The 20,395-nt window shown below is 47.9% G+C and overlaps 2 protein-coding genes across 2 annotated transcripts in view; one reads left to right on the forward strand and one right to left on the reverse strand.

The window, feature by feature from the left end:
* The window catches only part of has3 (hyaluronan synthase 3), a 15,922-nt gene extending 1,217 nt beyond the window's left edge, over nt 1-14,705 (forward strand). The window contains exons 2-4 of the mRNA XM_078544730.1: nt 2,616-3,242; nt 9,319-9,420; nt 12,917-14,705. Coding sequence (XP_078400856.1) covers nt 2,619-3,242; nt 9,319-9,420; nt 12,917-13,846 — 1,656 coding nt within the window. The 5' untranslated portion in view covers nt 2,616-2,618 and the 3' untranslated portion in view covers nt 13,847-14,705. The remainder of the gene's footprint in view (nt 1-2,615; nt 3,243-9,318; nt 9,421-12,916) is intronic.
* The window catches only part of chtf8 (CTF8, chromosome transmission fidelity factor 8 homolog (S. cerevisiae)), a 17,442-nt gene continuing 11,704 nt past the window's right edge, over nt 14,658-20,395 (reverse strand). The window contains exon 4 of the transcript XR_013576978.1: nt 14,658-14,789. The gene's annotated coding sequence lies outside the window, so the exon portion shown is untranslated. The remainder of the gene's footprint in view (nt 14,790-20,395) is intronic.

Consider the following 20,395-nt stretch of genomic DNA (forward strand, 5'->3'; position numbering starts at 1 on the left):
AGGAGTCGAGAGAGGGAGGGAGCGCAGGAGTCGAGAGGGAGGGAGCGCAGGAGTCGAGAGAGGGAGGGAGCGCAGGAGTCGAGAGGGAGGGAGCGCAGGAGTCGAGAGAGGGGGAGCGCAGGAGTCGAGAGGGAGGGAGCGCAGGAGTCGAGAGGGGGGAGCGCAGGAGTCGAGAGGGAGGAGCGCAGGAGTCGAGAGAGGGAGGGAGCGCAGGAGTCGAGAGGGGGGAGCGCAGGAGTCGAGAGGGGGGGAGCGCAGGAGTCGAGAGGAGGGGGAGCGCAGGAGTCGAGAGGGAGGGAGCGCAGGAGTCGAGAGAGGGAGGGAGCGCAGGAGTCGAGAGGGAGGAGCGCAGGAGTCGAGAGGGGGGAGCGCAGGAGTCGAGAGAGGGGGAGCGCAGGAGTAGAGAGGGGGAGGGGGGAGGCAGGAGTCGAGAGGGAGGGAGCGCAGGAGTCAGAGAGGGAGGGAGGGCAGGAGTAGAGAGGGAGGGAGGGCAGGAGTCGAGAGGGGGGAGCGCAGGAGTCGAGAGGGGGGAGCGCAGGAGTCGAGAGGGAGGGAGCGCAGGAGTCGAGAGAGGGAGGGAGCGCAGGAGTCGAGGAGGAGGGAGCGCAGGAGTCGAGAGAGGGAGGGGAGCGCAGGAGTCGAGAGGGAGGGAGCGCAGGAGTCGAGAGGGGAGGGAGCGCAGGAGTCGAGAGAGGGAGGGAGCGCAGGAGTCGAGAGAGGGGGAGCGCAGGAGTCGAGGAGGGGGAGCGCAGAGTCGAGAGGGGGGAGCGCAGGAGTCGAGAGGGAGGGAGCGCAGGAGTCGAGAGAGGGAGGGAGCGCAGGAGTCGAGAGAGGGGAGGGAGCGCAGGAGTCGAGAGAGGGAGGGAGCGCAGGAGTCGAGAGAGGGAGGGAGCGCAGGAGTCGAGAGAGGGAGGGAGCGCAGGAGTCGAGAGGGAGGGAGCGCAGGAGTCGAGAGGGGGAGCGCAGGAGTCGAGAGAGGGAGGGAGCGCAGGAGTCGAGAGAGGAGGGAGCGCAGGAGTCGAGAGAGGGAGGGAGCGCAGGAGTCGAGAGGGAGGGAGCGCAGGAGTCGAGAGAGGGAGGGAGCGCAGGAGTCGAGAGGGAGGGAGCGCAGGAGTCGAGAGAGGGGGAGCGCAGGAGTCGAGAGGGAGGAGCGCAGGAGTCGAGAGGGGGGAGCGCAGGAGTCAGAGAGGGAGGGAGCGCAGGAGTCGAGAGAGGGAGGGAGCGCAGGAGTCGAGAGGGAGGGAGCGCAGGAGTCGAGAGGGGGAGCGCAGGAGTCGAGAGGGGGAGCGCAGGAGTCGAGAGGAGGGAGCGCAGGAGTCGAGAGAGGGAGGGAGCGCAGGAGTCGAGAGGGGGAGCGCAGGAGTTGAGAGAGGGGGAGCGCAGGAGTCGAGAGGGAGGGAGCGCAGGAGTCGAGAGAGGGAGGGAGCGCAGGAGTCGAGAGAGGGAGGGAGCGCAGGAGTCGAGAGGGAGGGAGCGCAGGAGTCGAGAGAGGGAGGGAGCGCAGGAGTCGAGAGAGGGAGGGAGCGCAGGAGTCGAGAGAGGGAGCGCAGGAGTCGAGAGAGGGAGGGAGCGCAGGAGTCGAGAGAGGGAGGGAGCGCAGGAGTCGAGAGAGGGAGGGAGCGCAGGAGTCGAGAGAGGGAGGGAGCGCAGGAGTCGAGAGAGGGAGGGAGCGCAGGAGTAGAGGGGGGAGCGCAGGAGTAGAGAGAGGGAGGGAGCGCAGGAGTAGAGAAGGAGGGAGCGCAGGAGTCGAGAGGGAGAGAAAGGGAGTGAGTGAATGAATAGAGAAAGGGAGTGGCAGTGGGAATTGGAGTAGGGATGAAGCAGGTGGAGCAGGAATGGTATTAAGATAAGAAGAAATAAGTGTTGTGGGTTGGAGCTGAAAGGGTTGATACCTCAGGACAGTCCTGTTTGTGGCTTCTCTGTGGAAGGAAGTAGAAAGTGGGCTGTGAGGGATTAGGGAAGTATTTTTAAGCTAATGTTTTACAGTTTCATTTGTTTTAAATACCTAATAGAGGGATTTAAAATGATGAAAGATTTTGATAGTACTGACAGAGACAATCTTTCCATTTGTCATTAAGAGCATAACTGGAGCTCGTGGTTATAAGATAATCAGTAAGAAATCCAATGGGGAATTCAGGAGAATCTTCTTCATCCAGAGAGTGGTGAGAAATTGGAACTGACCACCATGTGGAGCGGTTGGAGTGAATAACATAGACACATTTAAGAATCAGAGTTAAACAGCACAGATACAGGCCCTTCAGCCCATTGAGTTCATGCCGACCATCAAGCACCTATCGATTCCAATCCCATTTTCCAGCACTTGGCCTATAGCCCTGTATGCTTTGGTGTTTCAAGTGCTCATCTAAATACTTCTTAAATGTTGTGAGTGTTCCTGCCCCACCACCACCTCAGGCAGAGGAGGCTAGATAAGCACATTTGGGTGAAGGGAATAGCGTGTTAGGATGTAGGATAGGAGGAGCCTGGCGTGGTCTGGTTCAGCTGAATGGCCTAATTCTATGCTGTACATTTTGTGTAATTCTCTGTCACTGCACTTCCCTGACCATCCCACATTAATGCTGGATATTCACTGGCTTTCTCTATCTTTCCCATTACAGAACATGTCCTGTGAGAGATTCTGTACTGCTCTCCGAATCATAGCAAGCACCTTGTTTGCCTTGTCGGTGCTGGCAGCCATTACCTGCACCTACGTGAAGGGTTATCAGTTTGGCTACACGGAGAATTACCACCTGTCCTTTGGGCTGTACGGGGCCATCCTCGCCCTCCACCTCTTTATTCAGAGTCTCTTCGCTTTCCTGGAGCACAGGAAGATGAGGAAAGAAAATCGACCCCTCAAACTTAACAAGTCGGTCGCTCTTTGTATTGCTGCTTACCAGGAGGACCCAGATTATCTGAAGAAATGTCTGATGTCAGTGAAGCGGATCGCATATCCCAACCTCAAGGTGGTGATGGTCATTGACGGCAACAGCGATGAAGACTTTTATATGATGGAGATATTCAATGAGCTCATGGGCTTGGAGAGCACTGGCTCCTATGTCTGGAAGAGTAATTACCATGAGATGGGGACCGGAGAAACGCATATTACCTTCAGTGAAGGCAAGAGGAGGGTCGAGGAAACCGTGACTCAGTCTAAATTCTCCTGCATCATGCAGAAGTGGGGAGGGAAGCGAGAGGTGATGTACACAGCATTCGCTGCACTTGGCGACTCCGTGGATTATATACAGGTGGGGCTGATGTACTCGGGAACAGAGTCGAGGTTTTACTGTTACCCAAAATTTGATTGAGGCAGATTTTTATTGGGGCACTGTCCACACAGCATTCCTATAACAGGTGATGAGGCAACAATCCCAGCTCCTCCCATTGAGAGACAATGTTCAGAATTAACTCCAGTAGGAAGAATAGAAAAGCTGAATATTTTAAATGAGAAAACTATTAAATGTTGGCTCAGAACGATTTGGGTATCCTCATACATTATTACACAACAAATGATTAAGTCTGCACTGAGTTCTGCTTCAGTGCGCAGAGTATGAAACAGAGTTTGGTGAGTAAGGAAGTTCGGTGAAGAGGAGAACTTTAAATTTATGAAGAAAAATAAATTTGATTAACACAATAAAGATGGCAGGACAGGTGATGTGTCATGGCTGCAGCTTGTGGGAGCTCCTGGTTGCCACTGTAATCCATGGCAACCAGGCATACAGTAAGTGTCTGCGGCTTGAGGAGATTCAGCTAAGAGTCATTGAGTTGGAGGCTGAGCTGCAGACACTGCGATGCATCAGGGAGGGGAAAAGTTACCTGGAAACTTTGTTCCAGAAGGCGGTCACACCGCTTAGATTAGCATTGTGTGATTTGGTCAGTGGTCAGGGACAGGAGGGTGTGACTGCGAGTCAGGCAGCTAAGGGGATCGAGAAGGTGGGAGTGGAAGAGCCTCAGTCCTTGCAATTGAACGACAAATTCAAAGTTTGTGCAGCTTCTATGGACAAGAACAAGGGCTGCAGTGTATATGAGCAGGTTGATCGTGGCCCCATGGTACAGGAAGCCATTCAAGTGGGGGGAGTTAAAAGGAATGTAGTGATAGTAGGGGACAGTAAAGTCAGGAGGATTGACACTGTTCTCTGCAGCAAAGAACGAGAGTCCAAGCGGCTAAGTTGCCTGCCCGGTGCCAGAGTTCAGGACATCTGCTCAGGGCTGGAGAGGAACTTGCAGTGGGAGGGGGACAATCCAGTTGTCGTGGTCCATGTAGGTACCAACGACATAGGTAAGGCTAGGAAAGAGGTTCTGCATAAGGAGTATGAGGAACTAAGCACTAAATTAAAAAGCAGAACCTCAAATGTAATCATCTGTCTGTGCAAAATGGCATAGGGTGAATAAGATCAGAGAGATGAATGCATGGCTCAAAGACTGGTGAGGGAGAAGTGGGTTCCAATTTGTGAGGTACTGGCAACAGTACTGGGGAAAGTGGAGGCTGTACCATTGGGATGGACTTCACCTGAACCGTGCTGAGACCAGTGTTCTGGAGAGTCGGATAGCTTGGGAAGTAGAGAGGACTTTAAACTAAATAGCGGGTGGAAGGATCATATAGGGGAAGATTGAGTAAATTAAAGGAAAATGACAAGGGATTAGATTAAAGTAGCAACAAAGCTAATAATGATAATTAGAGTATGCAGGAAGGGACAGTAATTGCAAACTTTAAAGTGTGCCAGCAGATAGAGCCAGAGTTTACAAAAACAAGTAAAAAAAAACTGAATTCAGGTCTCTGTATCTGAATACCCGCAGCATTCGCAATAAAACAGATGAACTATCTGCTCAAATAGAAATTCATACGTATGACCTGATAGTCATTACAGAGACATGGCTACAAGGAAACCAAAGCTGGGACCTGAATATCTAAGGGTATGTGACATTCAGGAAGGACAGGAAGCTGGGAAAGGTGGTGAGGTAGCTCTGTTAATTAAAGAGGGCTTTAGTACTGTAGTGAACGATGGCCTTAGTTTTAAAGATCAAAACATAGAATTAGTTTGGGTGAAACTAAGAAACATCAAGGGATAGAAACATTGGTGGGAATTGTTTGTAGGCCACCAAACTGCAATGGTAATGTGAATCACAGTATAAGTCAGGAAATTAGAGGTGCATGTAACATGGTTAATGTAGTAATCGTGAGGGATTTCAATCTACATATAGACTGGGTAAACCTAATTAGTACCAATGTTGTGGAGGTCTTGGAATTCTTAATGTATGCGAGATGGTTTTCTAGAGCAGTACATTGAGGAACCAACTTGGGAACAGGTTATTTTAGATCTAGTTTCAGTGCTGCTTTATGCTCTCGTCTGGACCTGGAAAAATTTATCAATTTTGCTTCCAATTTCCACCCCTCCATCACCTTCATGTGGTCCAATTCCGACATTTCCCTTCCCTTCCTTGACCTCTCTGTCTCTATTTCTGGTGATAGACTGTCCACCAATATTCTCTACAAGCCTACCAACTCCCACAGATACCTCGACTACAGCTCCTCACACCCCGCTTCCTGTAAGGACTCCATCCCATTCTCTCAGTTCCTTCGCCTCCGTAGCATCTGTTCTGATGATGCCAATTTCCAAAACGGCACTTCTGACATGTCTTCCTTCTTCCTTAACCGAGGTTTCACCCCCACTGTGGTTGACAGGGCCCTCAACTGTGTCCGATCCATCTCCTGCACCTCTGCCCTCACACCTTCCTCTCCCTCCCAGAATCATGATAGGGTCCCCCTTGTCCTCACTTTTCACCCCACCACCCTCTGCATTCAAAGGATCATCCTCCGCCATTTCCGCCAACTCCAGCATGATGCCACCACCAAACACATCTTCCCTTCACCTCCCCATGCAGCATTCTGTAGGGACTGTTCCCTTCGGGACAGCCTGGTCCACTCCTCCATCACTCCCTATACCTCAATCCCCTCCCACGGCACCTTCCCATGCGACCGCAGAAGATGCAACACCTGCCCCTTCACTTCCCCTCTCCTCACCACCCAAGGGCCCAAACACTTCTTTCAAGTGAAGCAGCATTTCACTTGCACGTCCCTCAATTTGGTCTACTGCATTCGCTGCTCCCAATGCAGTTTCCTCTACATTGGAGAGACCAAACGCAGACTGGGTGACCGCTTTGCGGAACACCTTCGGTCTGTCCGCAAGCATTACCCAGACCTCCCTGTCGCTTGCCATTTCAACACCCACCCTGCTCTCATGCCCACATGTTCGTCCTTGGCCTGCTGCATTGTTCCAGTGAAGCTCACTGCAAACTGGAGGAACAGCACCTCATCTTCCGACTAGGCACTTTACAGCCTTCCGGACTTAACATTGAGTTCAACAATTTTAGATCATGAACTCTCTCCCCCACCCCCACCCCTTTTTGATTCCCTTTTTTCAATATTCATTTTTATTTTTTATCCACTTATTTTTATTTGTTTTCATTTTTATTCATTGTTTTATCCCCATCTTTTATCCTATTTTCGATCTTTTTTCCCACACTGTCCCCTCCCCCCACCCCATCCCCACTAGGGCCATTTGTCACTTGTTCATGTTGTTTTTTCCAAGTGCTTACCTTTGTCCTGCTTTACCACATTCTGCTTTCTGATCTTAATGTCACCATCAGCACCTCCTTTAGCCAGTACCACTATCATTAACACCCCTTTGTCCTTTTGTTCATCACATCTTTCGCAATCTCTCCTTTGCCTCCACCTATCGCTGGCCTTCTATCCAGCTTCACCTGCTCCATCCCCCTTAAACAGTATAAATTTCATCACATTTTTACTTCTCTTTAGCTCTCAAGAAGAGTCATATGGACTCGAAACGTTAACTCTGTTTTTCTCTCCACAGATGCTGTTAGACCTGCTGAGTTTTTCCAGCATTTTATGTTTTTGTTCCAACTTCTTCAATCTATCTGAATTAACTGAAGTTCCTTATCCCTGGAACCATTCTTGTGAATATTTTCACGGAATCACAGAATCACAGTGCAGAAGAGGCCTTTCGGCCCATCGAGTCTGCACTGACATGTGAGAAACACCTGACCTACCTACCTAATCCCATTTACCAACACTTTCTCTAATGCCTTCACATGGTCATCCAGTCTGCGTTTGGTCTCTCGAATGTAGAGGAAACCGCATTGGGAGCAGCGAATGCAGTAGACTAAATTGAGGGAAGTGCAAGTGAAATGCTGCTTCACTTGAAAGGAGTGTTTGAGGCCTTGGGCAATGAGGAGGGAGGAGATAAAGGGGCAGGTGTTGTACCTTCTGCAATTGCATGGAAAGGTGCCGTGGAAGGGGGTTGAGGTGTAGGGGGTGATGGAAGAGTGGACCTCTGCACTCTCTCTAATGCCTTCACATCTTACCTAAAGTGTGTATCCCAGAACTGGACGCAATACTCCAGCTGAGGCTGAGCCAATGTTTTACGCAAGTTACTCCAAAGAGAACAACCTCAGCTTCTCTAAACTAAGCTTGTATATAAACAACCCCCGCTCCTGCCAACTCCCCCTGCCTATCCTTGAAACCATTCAATAAATCTCCTCTGCACCCCCTCAAAGGCTTCACATCTTCCGAAAGTGCGGTGACCAGAACTGGACGCAATACTCTAGTTGGGGCCAAATTAGAGCTTTTTAAAGATTCAACATAGCTTCTCTGCTTTTGTGCTCACTGTTTCTAATTATGAAGCCCAAGAATCCAAATGTTTTGCTAACTACTTTCTCAATATGTCAAAGATCGATGCACATGCACCCCCATGTCCCTCTGACCCTGCACACTCTTTAGGACAGTGTCAGTAAGTCTGTATTAGTACTACTTTCTCAAGGGCAATTATGGATGGAGAATAAATACTGGCATTGCCAGCGATGCCCACATCCACTGGACAAATATAAAAACGTCCCACTTCTGTGGCAGTTGTACTCATGACTTAAAAATGGTCCTGACATCTGGAAAAAAACTAAGATGGGAAAATCCAGCCCACTATCTAGCCTGGGGAAACAGCCTCTCGGCATCTACTCTGTCAAGCCCTCTCAAAATGTTATGCTTCAATGAGATCACCCCTCATTCTTCTAAACTCCAGGGAATATAGGCCAGTACTACTCAATCCCTCCTCATAGGACAGCAATCTTTTTCCAGAAATCAGCCTATTGAACCTTTGTTTGCAGATGTTACGAAGATTGGAAACGTTGTCAACTGTGATGAGAATAGTAGTGAACTTCAAAAGGACATAGACATGTTGGTGGATTGGGCAGACAAGTGGCAGATGAAGTTCAATGCAGGGAAGTGTGAGGTGATTGATTTTGGCAGGAAGAATGTGGAGAGACAGTATAAAATAAAGGGCGAAACTCAAAAGGAGGTGCAGGAACAGAGGGACCTTGGTGTATACGTACATAGGTCATTGAAGATGGCAGGTCATGTTGAGAGAGCAGTTAATAAAGCATATAGTATCTTAGGCTTTATTAATAGGGGCATTGAGCACAAGAGTAAGGAGGTCATGTTGAACTTGTATAAGACACTAGTTAGGCCTCATCTGGAGTACTGCATCCAGTTTGGGCACAATATTTGAGGAAAGATGTGAAGGCATTGGAGAGAGTACAGAGGAGATTCACAAGAATGATTCCCGGGATGAAGAGCTGTAGCTATGAGGATAGATTGGAGTGGATGGGACTGTTTTCCTTGGAGAAAAGAAGGCTGAGAGGAGATTTGATAGAAGTATTCAAGATCCTGAGGGGTATGGACAGAGTAAATAGTGAGAAACTGTTCCCACTTCAGAACATCAAGAACTAGAGGGCACAGATTCAAAATAATTGACAAAAGGAGTAAATGTGATGTGAGGAAAAATTTTTTCACCCAGAGGGTGGTTGGAGTCGGGAACGAACTTCCTGAGAGGGTGGTGGAGGCAGGTTCGATCGAGGTATTCAAAAGGGAATTGTATTGCTACCTGAAAGTAGAGAATGTGCAAGGTTATGGAGTAAAGGCAGGGGAGTGGGACCATGTGAAATGCTCTTTCAGAGAGCCAGTGCAGACTCGATGGGCTGAATGGCCTCCTTTATTGTAAAAATTCTGTGATCTCTCTGCTTCATCCAGAGGTAACTAACAGTGACCAGGAGCCAAAGGGTAGAGGCCCAAGCATTGAGGATCCACAACCACCTCAATAGTGATTGTAATTGAGACTAAATTGGTCAGCGTGGCTCAGATAGTGGACTGTTCTGATGATAGGCACAATGGCCTATCCAATGCCCATCACTGTGTGATTTCTGCCTTCATAAACAAGCTGGAAATAACTGACTCCCTCTGGTTTTTCTCCTCAGGTGTGTGATTCAGACACAGTATTGGACCCAGCCTGTACTGCAGAGATGGTGAGAGTCCTGGATGGAGACCCCAGTGTGGGGGCAGTTGGCGGGGATGTGCAGGTTGGCACAAATTCCTGTTAATGTCTGAACTGTGACAGTTTGAGTAGATTCCTCCAACCAGAAACGATTTCCCTGAAATTGGGCAGAGGGTTGGACCTTCTGTGAAACAGCCATTTGGGGTGGGGTGGGGTGGGGTCGGGTCGGGTGGGGTGGGGCGGTAGAGGGACTGGTTGACCTCTCAGGTGAATAAAAGTTCTAAACTGGGGAAAGGCTAATTTTACTAAGATGAGATACGATTTGGTCCAATTGGACTGGGAGCAGCTACTTGCAGATAAAACTGTGTCAGAGCAGTGGGAGGCATTCAAGGGGGAAATAGCGAGAGTACAGGGCAAATATGTTCCCGTAAAGACAAAGAGGGGGACCAAGTCCGGAGAATTCTAGATGTCAAAGGACATAAAGGTTATGATTAAGGAAAAAAAGAGAAGCTTATGGCAGATACCGAGGGCTCAATACAGCAGAGTCCCGAGAGGAGTATAAAAAGTGCAGAGGGAACTTAGAAAGGAAATTAGGAAAACTAAGAGAGTGTATGAGAAAGCATTTGGTGGTAGAATAAAGGAAAACCTAAAGGGGTTTTTAAATATATATAAAGAGCAAGAGAATAACTAGGGAAAGAGTAGGGCCAATTAGAGACCATAGAGGTAATCTGTGTGTGGACCTGGAAGATGTGGGTACAGTCCTCAATGAATACTTTGCATCAGCCTTCACAATACTTGAGGAAGGATGTGAAGGCATTGGAGATGTACAGAGGAGATTCACAAGAATGATTCCCAGGATGAACAACTGTAGCTATGAGGAGAGGTTGGGACTGTTTTCCTTGGAGAAAAGGTATAGACATCAGGGTGGAGGACTGTGAAATATTAGAGGAAATTAACATAGAGAGAGAGGAGGTACTAGCGGGTTTAGCGGCCTTAAAAGTAGATAAATCCTCAGGCCTGGATGAGATTTATCCCAGGCTGTTGAGAGAGGCAAGGGAAGAGATATCAGAGGCCCTGGCAGTAATTTTCAAATCCTCTCTGGCTACAGGTGAGGTGCCAGAGGACTGGAGGACTGCAAACATTGTCCCATTATTAACAAAGGGAGGAAGGGATAGATCAGGAAATTACAGGCCAGTCAGTCTAACCTCGGTGGTGGGGAAGTTACTAGAAACAATTCTGAGGGCAGAATATATCTGCACTCGGCGAGACATGGATTAATCAGGAATAGTCAGCATGGATTTGTTAAGGGAAGGTCGTGTTTGACAAATTTGATTGAATTTTTTGATGAGGTGACCAGGAGTGTTGATGAGGGTAATGCATTTGATGTGGTCTACATGGACTTTAGCAAGGCTTTTGATAAGACAAGCTGGTCAAGAAAGTAAGAGCCCATGAGATCCAAGGCAAAGTGGCACGTTGGATCCACAATTGGCTGAGAGGCAGGAAGCAGAGGGTGATGGTAGAGGGATATTTCTGTGGTTGGAAATCTGTTTCCAGTGGGGTTCCACAGGGCTCGGTGCTGGGGCTCTTGCTGTTTGTGGTGTACATAAATGATTTGGACGTAAATGTAGGGGGTATGATCAAGAAGTTCGCAGTTCACGTGAAAATTGGTAGGGTGGTAAATAGTGAGGAGGATAGCCATAAACTGCAGGAGGACATCGATGGACTGGTCAGGTGGCCAGAGCAGTGGCAAATGGAATTCAACCCAGAAGAGTGTGAGGTAATGCACTTGGGGAGGGCTAACAAGGCAAAGGATTACACTATGAATGGTAGGACCCTGGAAAGTACTGAAGATCAGAGGGACCTTGGTGTGCATATCCACAGATCCCTGAAGATAGCAGGGCAGATAGATAAGGTGGTTAAGAAAGCAAATGGGATACTTGCCTTTATTAGCCGAGGCATTTAATACAAGAACAGGGAGATTATGCTGGAACTGTATAAAACGCTGGTTAGGCCACAACTGGAGTTGGATATCAGTAAGGATATCAGTAAGATTGAGAGAGTGCAGAGAAGATTTACTAGGATGTTGCCGGGTCTTAAGGAGTTGAGTTACAGGGAAAGATTAAACAGGTTAGGACTTTATTTCTTGGAGTGTAGAAGAACGAGGGGAGATTTGATAGAAGTTTACAAAATTGTGAGGGGTATAGACAGAGTAAATGCGAGTAGGCTCTTTCCACTTAGATTAGGAGAAATAAACACGAGAGGACATGGCTTTAGGGTGAAAGGGGAAAGGTTTAGGGGGTACATTAGGGGGAACGTCTTCACTCAGAGAGTGGTGAGAGTGTGGAACAAGCTACCATCGACGTAGTAAATCGACTCTTAAGTTTTAAGAATAAATTAGATAGATACATGGATGGGAGAGGTCTGGAGGGTTATGGACTAGGTGCAGGTCAATGGGACTAGCGGAATAATATTTCGGCACAGATTAGAAGGGCCGAAGGGCCTGTTTTCTGTGCTGTAATGTTCTATGGTTCTATGGAGTGCTGTGTGCAGTTCTGGTCAGCACATTATAGGAAGAATGTGATGGCACTAGAGAGGGTGCAGAGGAGATTTATCAGGATGCTGCCTGGGCTGGAGGGTCTGAGCTATGCGGAAAGATTGGATAGGCTGGGGTTGTTTTCCTTGAAGCAATGAAGGTTGAGAGGGGACCTGATGGAGGTGTATAAGATTATGAGGGGCATAGATAGGGTGGATAAGAAGGCACTTTTTCCATTAATAGAGGGGTCAATAACCAGGGGGCATAGATTTAAGGTAAGAGGTAGAAGGCTAAGAAGGAGGTTCAGGAGAGACTTTTTCACCCAGAGGGTGGTGGGAGTCTGGAACTCACTGCCTGAAAGGGTGGTTGAGTCAGAAACTCTCGTACAGTTTAAGAAGTATTTAGATATCATTTGCGTCGCCATAGCCTCCAGGGCTATGGACCAAGCGCTGGAAAATGGGATTAGTGTAGTCAGATCTTTTCCAGCATTTCCTGTTTTGATTTCAGCTTTTTCTGCCCTTGTTTCAGGTTTGCAGGAACTCTAGGAAGTTGTTTTTACCCCATTAACCAGTCTCTCCATTGCTGTCTCAATTAACCAGTTCCCCCCTCCCCATGTCCCCATTAACTGGTCTGTCCCCCTGTTGTCCCATTTACCAGTCTCCATCCTGCTGTCCCCATTAACCAGTCTTCTATCCATGTGCCCATTAACACGTTTTCTCCCATTTTCCCCATTAAAGTCTCCTCTATTTTCATCATTAACCAGTCTCTTCCCCTGCTTTGCTCATGAAACAGTCTCTCCCCAATGCTGTCCCCATAATACCAGTCCATCCCCTCATATCCCCAATAACCAGTCTCTCTGTTTTCAATATTAACCAGTCTCTCCCCATTGTCCTTAATAACCTGTTTCTCCCCATGTTATCCCCATTACTCTGTCTACCAGCCTATCCCCCCATTATTCAGTGTTCCTACAATGCTCTGTGATTGGATTTAGAGCTTTGTGAGCGTCAGCCAATGCAGTATAACTCTGGTCTCCTTTGTCTGTCCGCAGATCCTGAACCTGTATGATTCGTGGATCTCTTTTCTGAGCAGTGTGCGTTACTGGATGGCCTTTAATGTGGAGCGGGCCTGCCAGTCCTACTTTGGCTGTGTGCAGTGCATCAGTGGGCCGCTGGGCATGTACCGCAACCCCCTTCTGCGTCTTTTCCTGTGTGACTGGTACAGCCAGCAGTTTCTGGGCTCCAGGTGCAGCTTTGGAGATGACCGACACCTCACCAACCGAGTGCTGGGCCTGGGCTTCAAGACCAAGTATACAGCCCGCTCCCGCTGCCTGACCGAAACGCCAAGCCGCTACCTCCGCTGGCTCAACCAGCAGACCCGCTGGAGCAAGTCCTATTTCCGCGAGTGGCTGTATGGTGCACTCTGCTTCCACAAGCACCATCCATGGATGACATACGAGGCTATAGTCAGCGGCTTCTTCCCCTTCTTCCTCACGGGCACTGTGCTGCAGCTCTTCTACAGGGGTCGACTGTGGAACATCCTGCTCTTTCTGCTGGCTGTACAAGGGGTAGGGGTGCTGAAGGCTGCCTTCGCCTGCCTACTTCGGGGATCAGCACAAATGCTCTTCCTGTCCCTCTACTCACTCCTGTACATGTCCAGCCTCCTGCCTGCCAAATTCTTCGCCCTGCTCACCATCAACCGGCCTGGCTGGGGCACATCAGGGCGCCGCAAGCTTGTGGTTAACCTTGTGGGCCTGCTGCCCGTCTCTGTGTGGTTTGCAGTGTTGTCCGGGGGTCTGGGATACACCATCTACCGGGAGAGCCAGCAGCCCCTGCCCGACACTGAGTGGCCTTTCCTCATTATTGGTTCTACCATATACACCTGTTACTGGCTGCTACTGCTCGGCCTCTACCTGGGCATCGTCATCAAGCCATGTGGCCGCAAGCGAGAGCACTGTGACCTGGCCTTCCTGGAGGCCTAAAGCCCAGGCCCTGCTCTCACACAGCCACACCCACACTGGGACTGCCAACTCCCTGGCAGTATATGTGGCTGTGCCGCCCACCAGGGCTCTTGATACCATCAAACCTCCTGCTGCCTGGGATGAGTCCAGGAGTGTTTTTTTTCTCTAATTTAATAATTTTTACTTGTTTAATAAAGAAAAACTGTAAATGTTTAAGAAAAAGGAGTGATGTTTCTGCAGCATTGTCAGAGGGAGCTAGCATGAACACCCCAAGGTGGCACGTGGGTGACAGTTAGTACCCTGAGATGGGTGTGGGTGAAAGTTAGCACCTCAGGGTGGAGGTGTAAATAGAGCGTTAGTATTAAACAGGTGCTGCTATCAGAACCGAATCCTGGCACATCGCCTAATCTTTTATTAGAGCCTATTTGCATATTTATACTGAATGAAACTTCAGCCTGGTTTTGCGGACATTCTTACAGGCCACAATGTGAACGTGAGAAACACTCTCATTTCAGGGGAAACAAATCGCTGAACAAGCAACCTCTTGTTTACAATATTGCTCCGTCTTTCGAAAATGTAACTTATTTTATTTTTGTATGAATGTATTTGTCAGATTCTGTATTTAATAAAGCTCCTGAGCTTCACTTACTGCAGGTGAACGGATTTTAACTGAAAACCTTGTATAACGTTGTTGGTGAAATCCAAAGTCATGTTTGTTTGTAAGGTGATTCTAATTAGGTGCACATTGGGAAAACAGTGATTGTAATTCCTGCCCAGGCTTCTATTCAAAACATTTATTTTTTACAATCACTTTGGGGTTTTAAATTCTGATGTTTTATATGAACTTTTATCAAAATAAAGATTTAATACCTGAACCTTACTGTTGGTGTTTCCGGTCCATGTGTTAGAGTCATTGTTATCAAGTGTGAACTGATACAGAAACCGTCAGCAGGCCAGGCAGCATCTGTGGGGCAAGATTAAAAAGTTAACATCCAGAATTGCCTGGAGACTTTCATCATTGTAAAGTCACATCTACATTATGGAGCCCGGTTTACGGCACACAAGTCCCAGAAAATTATGGAGTAAATTGCTTACTCTACATCATATTTCCCCAAAAACTTCTGTACTGATTCACTGTTTCCCTATCACCAAAGTACTGAACAGTTGGAATCATAAAGACATAGCACAGAAGGAGGCCTTTCTGTCCAATGTGCTTTTTTTTTATTCATTCAAGGGAGGTGGGCTTCACTCGCTAGGCCAGCATTTATTGCCAATCTTGTAGATGGTACACACTGCTGCCGCTATACGTCAGTGGTGAAGGGACTGAATGTTTGTGGATGTGGTGCCAATCAAATGGGCTGCTTTGTCCTGGATGGTGTCAAGCTTCTTGAGTGTTGTTGGAGCTGCACCCATCCAGGTAAGTGGAGATTATTCCATCGCCCTCCTGACTTATGCCTTGTAGATGGTGGACAGGCTTTGGGAAGTCAGGAGGTGGGTTACTCATCGCAGGATTCCTAGCCTCTGACCTGCTCTTGTAGCCACAGTATTTATATGGCTAGTCCAGTTCAGTTTCTGATCAATGGTAACTCCCAGGATGTTGATGGTGGGGGATTCAGTGATGGTAATGTCATTGAATGTCAAGGGGTGATGGTTGGATTCTCTCTTGTTGGAGATGGTCATTGCCTAACACTTGTGCGGCACGAATGTTACTTGCCACTTGTCAGCCCAAACCTGGATATTGTCCAGGTCTTGCTGCATTTGGACATGGACTGCTTCAGTATCTGAGGAGTCATGAATGGTGCTGAACATTGTGCAATCATCAGCGAATATCACAACTTGTGACATCATGATGGAAGGAAGGTCACTGATGAAGCAGCTGAAGATGGTTGGGCTGAGGACACTACCCTGAGGAACTCCTGCAATGATGTCCTGGAGCTGAGATGACTGATGTCCAACAACTACAACCATCTTCCTTTGTGCTAGGTATGACTCCAACCAGCGGAGAGCTTTCCCCTGATTCCCATTGACTCCAGTTTTGCTAGGGCTCCTTGATGCCACACTTGCTCAAATGCAGCCTTGATGTCAAGTGCAGTCACTCTCACCTCGGGGGGTTCAACTTTTTTGTCCATGTTTGAACCAAGGCTGCAATGAGGTCAGGAACTGAGTGGCTCTGGTGGAACCTAAATTGGGCGTTAATGAGCAGGTTATTGCTAAGCAAGTCCACTTGATAGCACTGTTGATGACCCCTTCCATTATTTTACTGATGATTGAGAGTTTATTTGATGGGGCGGTAATTGGCCGAGTTAGATTTGTCCTGCTTTTTGTGTACAGGACATACCTGGGCAATTTTCCACATTGCTGGGTAGATGCCAGTGTACCTGCACTGAAACAGCTTGGCTAGGGGCGCGGCAAGTTCTAGAGCCCTCCTGCACTTTCATTGAACCAGGGTTGATCCCCTGGCTTGGCGGTAATGGTAGAGGGGGGTTAGGCCAGGCCATGAGGTTACAGACTGTGTTCAAGTACAATTCTGCTGCTCCTTGTGGCCCACAGCGCTTAATGGATGCCCAGTCTTTAATTGCGAGATCTGTTTGAAATCTATCCCCTTCAGCATGGTGGTCATGCCGCACAACATGCTGGAGGGTATCCTCAATATGAAGATGGGTCACTCCGTCTGATAGTCATGGGCAGATGCATCTGTGACAGGCAGGTTGGTGAGGACGAGGTCAAGTGTGTTTTTCCCACCTGTTGGTTCCCTCACCACCTGCCGCAGACCCAGTATAGCAGCTATGTCATTTAGGTCTCAGCCAGTTCAGTCTGTAGTGGTGCTACCGAGCCACTCTTGGTGATGGACATTGAAGTCCCCCACCGAGTACATTCTGTGCCCTTGCCACCCTCAGTGCTTCCTCCAAGTGCTGTTCAACATGGAGGAGCACTGATTCATCAGCTGAGGGGGGATGGTACGTGGTAATCAGCAGGAGGTTTCCTTGCCCATGTTTGACCTGGTGCCTTGAGACTTCATGGGGTCTGGAGTCAATGTTAAGGACTCTCAGGGCAACTCCCTCCTGACTGTATACCACTGTGCTGCTACCTCTGCTGAGCTTGTCCTGCTGATGGGACAGGACATACCCAGGGATGGTGATGATGTGTCTGGGACATTGTCAATAAGATATGATTCCATGAAGATGACTGTCAAGCTGTTGCTTGACTAATCTGTGAGATAGCCCTCCCACTTTTGGCATAAGCCCATCAAGAGGTGAACAAATATTTTGCTTCTGTGTTCACTATAGAGGATGCAAAAAACATTCCAGTAATAGCTGCAAATCAGGAGGTGAATGGGAGAAAGGAACTTGGTGAAATTGAAATCACCAGGGAAACGGTACTGAGCCAAGTGATAGAGCTGCAGGCTGGCAAGTCCCCGGGTCCCCACGGACTATATCCTAGGGTTTTAAGAGGTGGCTAATGAAGTAGTTGATGTGCTGTGTTAATTTTCCAAAATTCACTAGTTTCTGGAAAGGTTCCATCAGACTGGAAAGTAGCAAATATAACCCCTCCATTCAAGAAGGGAGGGGGGCAGAAAACATGAAACTATAGGCCAGTTAGCTTGACATCTGAAGTGGGCAAGTTATTAGAATCGATTATTAAGGTGGTTATTGCTGGGCACTTAGAAGAGCTCAAGGCAATTGGGAAGAGTCAGCATGGTTTTGTGAAAGGAAGATCATGTTGAACCAATTTATTGGAGTTTTTTGAAGGAGAACATGTGTGGTGGATAAAGGGGAGTCTGTAGACGTACTGTACTTGGATTTCTAGAAGGCATTTGATAAGCTGCCACATCAAAGATTATTACGGAAAATAAAAGCACATGGTGTAGGGAGTAACATATTAGTATGGATAGAAGGTTGACTGGCTGGCAGAAAGCAGAGAGTATGCATAAATGGGTCTTTTTCTGATTGGCCGGATGTGACGAGAGGAGTTCCACAGGGGTGGCAATGGCAGGAGTTTCTGGGAGTAATTTGGGAGACACAGCAAAAATTCATCCCTAGGAAGAAGAAGCATACTAAAGGGAGGACGAGGCAACCATGGCTGACAAGGGAAGTCAGGGACAGCATAAAAGCTAAAGAGAAAGCATACAATGTGGCGAAGAGCAGTGGGAAACCAGGGGATTGGGAAGCCTACAAAGACCAACAGAGGACAACTAAAAAAGAAATAAGGAGGGAGAAGATTAAATATGAGGGTAAACTGGCCAGTAATATAAAAGTAGATTGCAAGAGTTTTTTTAGATATATAAAAGGTAAGAGAGAGGCAAAAGTGGACATTGGGCAGCTGGAAAATGACACTGGAGAAGTAGTAGTGGGGAACAAAGAAATGGCGGAGGAACTGAATAGGTACTTTGCGTCAGTCTTCACGGTGGAAGACACAAGTAACATCCCCAAAGTTCAAGAGAGTCAGGGGGCAGAGGTAAGTATGGTGGCCATTACCAAGGAGAAGGTGCTAGGAAAACTGAAAGGTCTGAAGGTGGATAAATCACCTGGACCAGATGGATTACACCCCAGAGTTCTGAAGGAGATAGCTGAACAGATAGTGGAGGCGTTAGTGGTGATCTTTCAGGAATCACTGGAGTCAGGGAGGGTCCCAGAGGACCGGAAAATCGCTAATGTAACCCCCCCGTTTAAGAAGGGAGTGAGGCAAAAGACGGGAAATTAGCCTGACCTCGATCGTTGGTAAGATTTTAGAGTCCATTATTAAGGATGAGATTTCAGAATACTTGGAAGTGCATGGTAAAATAGGGCAAAGTCAGCATGGTTTCATCAAGGGGAGGTCATGCCTGACAAATCTGTTAGAATTCTTTGAGGAGGTAACGAGTAGGTTAGACAAAGGAGGGCCAATGGATGTTATCTACTTGGACTTCCAGAAGGCCTTTGACAAGGTGCCGCACAGGAGGCTGCTCAGTAAGATAAGAGCCCATGGTGTTAGAGGCAAGGTACTAGCATGGATAGAAGATTGGCTGTCTGGCAGGAGGCAGAGAGTGGGGATAAGGGGGTCCTTCTCAGGATGGCGGCCGGTGATTAGTGGAGTTACACAGGGGTCAGTGTTGGGACCACAACTTTTCACTTTATACATTAATGATCTAGATGAAGGAACTGAGGGCATCCTGGCTAAGTCTGCAGATGATACAAAGATTGGTGGAGGGACAGGTAGCATTGAGGAGGCGGGGAGGCTGCAGAAGGATTTGGACAGGTTAGGAGAATGGGCAAAGAAGTGGCAGATGGAATACAACGTGGGGAAGTGTGAGGTCATGCACTTTGGTAGAAAGTATAGAGGCATAGACTATTTTCTAAATGGGTAGAGAATTCAGAAATCTGGAGTGCAAAGGGACTTGGGAGTCCTAGTCCAGGATTCTCTTAAGGTTAACTTGTAGGTTGAGTCGGGAGTTAGGAAGGCAAATGCAATGTTGGCATTTATTTCGAGAGGACTAGAATATAAAAGCAGGGATGTGCTGCTGAGGCTTTATAAGGCTCTGGTCAGACCACATTTAGAATATTGTGAGCAATTTTGGGCCCCGTATCTCAGGAAGGATGTTCTGGCCCTGGAGAGGGTCCAGAGGAGGTTCACGAGAACGATCCCAGGAATGAAAGGCTTAACATATGAGGAACGTTTGAGGACTCTGGGTCTATACTTGATGGAGTTTAGAAGGATGAGGGGGGATCTGATTGAAACTTACAGAATACTGAAAGGCCTGGATAGAGTGGACGTGGGGAAGATGTTTCCATTAGTAGGAGAGACTAGGACCCGAGGGCACAGCCTCAGAGTAAAGGGAAGACCTTTTAGAACAGAGATGAGGAGAAACTTCTTTAGCCAGAGAGTGGTGAATCTATGGAATTCATTGCCACAGAAGGCTGTGGAGGCCAGGTCATTGAGTGTATTTAAGACCGAGATAGATAGGTTTTTGATTGGTAAAGGGATCAAAGTTTACGGGGAGAAGGCAGGAGAATGGGGTTGAGAAACTTATCAGCCATGATCGAATGGCGGAGCAGGCTCGATGGGCCGAATGGCCTAATTTCTGCTCCTATGTCTTATGGGGGTCTGTACTAGGGCCGCAACTTTTTACGATTTACATCAATGTCTTAGATGAGGGGAGTGAAGGCATGGTAGCTAAATTTGCAGATAACACAAAGATAGGTGGGAAAGTATGTTGTGAAGAGGACATGAGGTTGCAGACGGATATAGATAGGTTGAGTGAGTGGGCAAAGATCTGGCAAATGGAGTCGAATGTGGGAAAATGTGAAGTTATTCACTTTGGCAGGAAGAACAAAAAAGCAGAGTATTACTTAAATGGAGAACAGCTGCATAATTCTGAGGTGCAGAGGGATCCAGGTGTTCTGGTACATGAGTCACAAAAAGTTAGTATGCAGGTACAGCAAGTAATTAAGAAGGCTAATGGAATGCTATCCTTTATTAAGAGAGGATTGAACTTAAAAGTAAGGATGTTATGCTTCAGTTATACAGGGCACTAGTGAGACTACATCTCGAATACTGTGTGCAGTTTTGGTCTCTTTATTTAAGGAAGGATGT

This window comes from Cetorhinus maximus, chromosome 6, assembly GCF_964194155.1.
Source record: "Cetorhinus maximus chromosome 6, sCetMax3.hap1.1, whole genome shotgun sequence".
Classification (NCBI taxonomy): domain Eukaryota; kingdom Metazoa; phylum Chordata; class Chondrichthyes; order Lamniformes; family Cetorhinidae; genus Cetorhinus; species Cetorhinus maximus.